This window comes from Sinocyclocheilus anshuiensis, unplaced genomic scaffold (genome assembly GCF_001515605.1).
Source record: "Sinocyclocheilus anshuiensis isolate Anshui unplaced genomic scaffold, SAMN03320099.WGS_v1.1 scaffold691, whole genome shotgun sequence".
Taxonomy (NCBI): domain Eukaryota; kingdom Metazoa; phylum Chordata; class Actinopteri; order Cypriniformes; family Cyprinidae; genus Sinocyclocheilus; species Sinocyclocheilus anshuiensis.
In genome coordinates, this window is record NW_015552577.1 from 434,553 (window position 1) to 439,883 (window position 5,331).

The 5,331-nt window shown below is 36.7% G+C and overlaps 1 protein-coding gene across 2 annotated transcripts in view; it reads left to right on the forward strand.

Moving 5' to 3' along the window:
- LOC107665194 (bridging integrator 3-like) overlaps positions 1-5,331 on the forward strand; it is a 68,452-nt gene that overhangs the window by 19,858 nt on the left and 43,263 nt on the right. For both annotated transcript variants that reach the window (XM_016455975.1, XM_016455976.1), the window contains exon 4: positions 4,223-4,284. In XM_016455975.1, the coding sequence (XP_016311461.1) occupies positions 4,223-4,284 (62 nt within the window). The remainder of the gene's footprint in view (positions 1-4,222; positions 4,285-5,331) is intronic.

Consider the following 5,331-nt stretch of genomic DNA (forward strand, 5'->3'; position numbering starts at 1 on the left):
CAGATTCACTCTCTGCCAGCAGGTGGCGCTTAAAGCGTTTCCTTGGTTTCCGCTGTAAACAAAGCAGCGCTGCACTTATGAACTTTAATATGCATTATACAGAGGCAAGAGGAAAAGAAAACATACCATCGAAAGACAGTAAGTTCCCCTCAGACATACATTCATATAAACTCCTACCCCTAATTGAATCGCGATTTGTTTAGCATCTCAACCGATTTGAATAGTCACATATTTAAATCGATTTTCAACAGGCTCGCGGTTAATCGTTACATCCCTAATTTATATAAAAAAAATAATTTTGAATATTACAAGAAAAGACATCACAGTTAGGTGAATTTAATGTTAAATTCCTATGAAATAATGTCTCTGTGTGTGTTTGTATGTATTTGTGTGTGTGTGTGTGTGTGTAGAAACAATTTTCACTTAAAAACTGCTAGTAAATTTAACAAACAATTACAATTAAACAGTAACACATTGAATTAAACAATGTTGAATTAGAAAAACAGAAACAGTATTTTCTTTTAAAACATACTTCAATTTATTTACAACTTAGAAAAATAATTTGTTTTACAATGGAAAATGCATAAAATCGTGACAATCGTGTACATTGTAGAAAGTAGTATTACGGACTGTTTTATGGTTCCACTTTCCAAAGCAAAGGTGGAAAAAGAGTGGGAAATGACCTTTATATTTGACCTTGATGTAAAGGTGATATCCTTTCCCACACTCTTTTTCCACCTTTGCTTTCTTTAATCTTGCATACTTTTTATTTTTATTTTGTGACATTCACCCCAGCATGGAGCCATGTAGTAGGACAGAACAGTTTTGTTTTGCATGCTTGTCATATCCCTTGTTTTGTTGTATCAGGTCGGAGGTCATCTGTAGAGACATGTGCTTTCTAGCGCCTCACCTTACTCTGTCGCCTTAGTTTCACTTGTGTAGGTGGAGTCCCGGTACAAAGAGTTAAAAGGCATATATCACACACGTAAGTGCTTGTGGTGTGGGCACGGACATGTAGGGGCCTGAACTCTTGTCTGAGAGGGCCACTCCTTTGGTTTGATTGCTATCAGAATACCACAGATTACGCAACAACACACACACCCTGAGTACGTGATGCCCGTTGTCTTCGTGAAACTCTTTTGTGGTCGTAGTACTTGAGCGGGGTGGAATGGAATGAATATGGATCAGTGCACTACATTGATCCATATTCATTTATTCATTCATTCATTCATTCATTCATTTACTGTAGATTTAAAAAATGAAAATGTACTCACCCTCATGTTGTTCCAAACATGTATCACCTTGGTATGTATGGGAAGTCATGGCCTAATGGTTAGAGAGTCGGACTCGTAACCCAAAGGTTGCGGGTTCGAGTCTCGTACCGGCAGGGACTGTAGGTGGGGGGAGTGAATGTACAGCGCTCTCTCCCACCTTCAATACCACGACTGAGGTGCCCTTGAGCAAGGCACCGAACCCCCAACTGCTCCCCGGGCGCCGCAGCAAAAATGGCTGCCCACTGCTCCGGGTGTGTGTTCACGGTGTGTGTGTTCACTGCTGTGTGTGTGCACTTTGGATGGGATAAATGCAGAGCACTAATTCCTAGTATGGGTAACCATACTTGGCCACATGTCACTTCACACTTTTTTTTTCTGACCACTTCTGTTGAACACAAATGAAGATATTTTGTAAATTGAGCTGGTTATTGTTTTCCATGCAGTTGCAATGAATGAAGACTAAAGGTCCATTCACACCAGAGATAATAACTATAATGATGTAGTTGTAAAAATCATTCTGAATGTAAAAGAATAGCAGTCCACACCACAACTATTATGATAATGACACAGAGTAACAATATTATTGCTTGGAATCACTTTCACAACATTTTTTTCCCCCACAAAATGATGAACAATAAAAACATTGAGAGCCAATCAGAATCAATTCTGCTTAAAAGAGCTCAAGCATTTAAAGCGGGAGATGACAAAGCTGCAGTGCGATTAACATAAACATAATTTACTCATGCCTTGTTGTGGACACTGATATACACTGCCATTCAAATCTTTGGGATCAGTAAGATTTGTAATGTTTTAAATGGAGTCTCTTGTGCTCATCAAGGCTTATTTATTTGATCAAAAATACAGAAAAAAAAAACAGTAATATTGTGAAATATTAATGCAATTTCTATATTAAAATTCCTATTTTAATATACTTTAAAATATAATTTATTCCTGTGATGCAGAGCTGAATTTTCAGCATCATTACTCCAGTCTTCAGTGTCGCATGATCCTTCAGAAATCATTCTAATATGCTGATTTATTATCAGTGTTGAAACTGTTGTGCTGCTTAATATTTTTTTGGAACCTGTGATACTTTTTTCTTTGATTCTTTGATGAATAAAAAGTCTTATAACGTTTTATCACTTTTTTTATCCATTTAACACATCCTCGCTTAATAAAAGTATTAATTTCTTAAAAATAAAAGATTGACTGTCCCCAAACTTTTGAATAGTAGTGTATATTGTAACACAAAATTTCTATTTTGAATAATTGCTGTTCTTTTTAACTTTTTATTCATCAAAGAATCCTGAAAAATGTAACTTACTATCCCTTTAAGAGCTAAAATCCCATGGGTCATATTCTTTACTAGTAAAATCACTTTGTCTCGAGCGGCTCATTGCTTTATTAACATAGTCGTCGTGCATTTTGGCAAGAAAATTCACACTTTGTGCCAATAGGACTTATATGTAGTCATAGCCCCCAAAGCATTGTCCTCCTCCTCCTGCCCCCCGAAACCTTTCGTCAGAATGTGGGGGTTTGGTGCTAATGTGTTGGCTTGTAACCCGCACTAACTCTAAATGGCATTCACATGTTAGGAGACGGCGTGCTGCTAGCGTGTTCGCATGACAGCCGTCTGGAGCAGCTGGGCCAATGCTACTCTATTAACACCTACCGTAATGGACCCTTTATCTAATCTTGTTAGGAGTCTCTCTTTACATTTCTTGCCAGTTAACCATGATTCCCCACCTCCTCCTCCTTTTTATCTCTTCACTTGTTTTTTTTCTTCATTCTTTCGGTATCCTGATATAAAGGTGATTTACTTTCCCACACCCTTTTCTTTCCTCCTTTTTATTCTTCTAATGTCATACAGCCAAAAATAAAAAATTAAATTACCAATTTCACCACCATTTTCCCCAGACCTCCTTAATTGCTGTAATAAGTGCGGTGTGAGGTGCCTCAAGGGTGTCTCCCAGTCCGTGTCTAATTGATTATAATGAACAGCTCCCCCATCAGCGGCGCAAACACATTCGTGTGAGCATGAGTCGGATGCAGTAGTGCGGTAATTGCAGTTGTTAACACCCCCAGCGGGTGTGACTGGATCAACGCTGTGAAAGACCCTGTGAATGATCTCTTCTGCCTCTCAGGAAATGTTACTGTTGTACAGAAACATGAATGGATATTGGATACTTGCAGATGAGCGTAGTAAAATAACTCCGGTTGTTTTATCTCTTATTTAAATATGATAAGAGCATTTGATGCTGAACCACAATATCATGGACAATTGAGGATGGGCTTTTTACATCTTAGCGACTGCAAAGCAATGCCCTAGCAACTATACACTTAAATATACACACAATGCTGGGTAATAACTGATCACATGTAATCTGGATTACAAAATCAAATTCCACAAAATAAGTACTTGTAATCAGACTGCAGTTACTTTTTATTGATTACATCGGTCTATAGGTGAGGCCACACAGCAAATTATTTAAATTTTAAGAAGTGTTTTCTCAACATTGCATCATTTTTTTATGACATTTTTTGTTTTAATTATTAGCTTTTCATTAAACTCTCAAACCCACTGCAGTTCCTTCATGAACCCTAGTTTAAGAAACCTTGACGTAATGTGATGTTTAATACACTTAATGTTAATAACAACGAATGTAATATATTTTCTTTCTCTTTGAATTTTCGTATCAATATGGTACAAGATTGTTATTTAAGTCAGTGTGATAACTAGTTAAGTCAAAGTAATCTAAAAATAATCAAAAACTAGTCAGATGTGTAATGGAATGGAATTTTCATGTAATTCAGAATCATTAATGGACTTGAAACTCTGCTGTCACTTTTGACAAACTGAAGGTGTTCTTGCTAAATTTGAAAGAAAGGAAAACAAATTTTAACGTTGAAAAGTTTAATATTGCACTTTTTATTTTTATTTGTTTTAGGGTGGAAGATCAGACAAAGAAGCTGCATAAAGACATGAAGAAAAGCACAGAGGCTGATTTAGGTTTGTGATGATTCCCTCTCCTCTCTGCTAATGTTGACTCTTTGCTAAATATAACTGTTGTAATGTCAAAATGAAACCATATACTGGTGTAAATTGGTAAAATCAATATAAGCTTCCATCAACACTAGACCTGCATTGAGCTGTCACATTTTTCACTTATGTATTTTTTCCTCTGATAAATCTATGGAATTCAGTGAACATTAATTTAACATTTTAAAATATGTATTACAGAGCTGAAATTAATACACTTTGGGTCACTGGGTCACTTTTTAAAGGAATGTCCTTCATCTAGTAAAACAACGTTTGTTGCACAATGCTGATTAACAGAAAATAATTTAAACTGCGGTTACATGATGCAATTTAAAATCTGAACAGATTGTAAAGCACTAGTTATCATACCCTTGCTGACTTTGTAAATAATTACAGAGGAAAAACTGTGCATCATAAACTAAATGACTGAGGATCACACACTTCCAGACTTTTCAAGTCGTTCCAAACACAACAAACTCATGCGGAAACATGCGCCTCAGATGAAAACACGTGACAAATGAAAACAATATGCGTTCTAAAATCAGTTCAAACTACCAAACATGTTTAATATCCTCTGTCTGGATAGAAGCTAAATAAATAAATAATAGTCTGAAGCTAAAAATGAGACTATTTTCTGTTAAATCTATCAACTCTGACTGCCGGATCTGCAGACTGACTCTGACTTTTTCCACCTATAGTGTCGGCGCATCCAAAAATCAGGAAATGTAGTGTATTCCAGCCCTTAAACGGTGCTTTACAGACAGTTATGTCATGTCTACTGGTCGACCGATATTGTTTTTTTGACAGCCAATGCCGATATCTTGGAAAGCAGGGTGTCCGATGGCCGATATATAGTGAAAATGACATGAATATGACAGTAGGCAAATACATAAAGCGCAGCATAATTCGAATTTAGTGTTTAAAGCATTCAATTTGCACGGACCGAAAGTCACGCAGAGAACATGCGATCATGCAGGTCACATGCACACTTCACAAGATCTCACAACTGGATTTGAC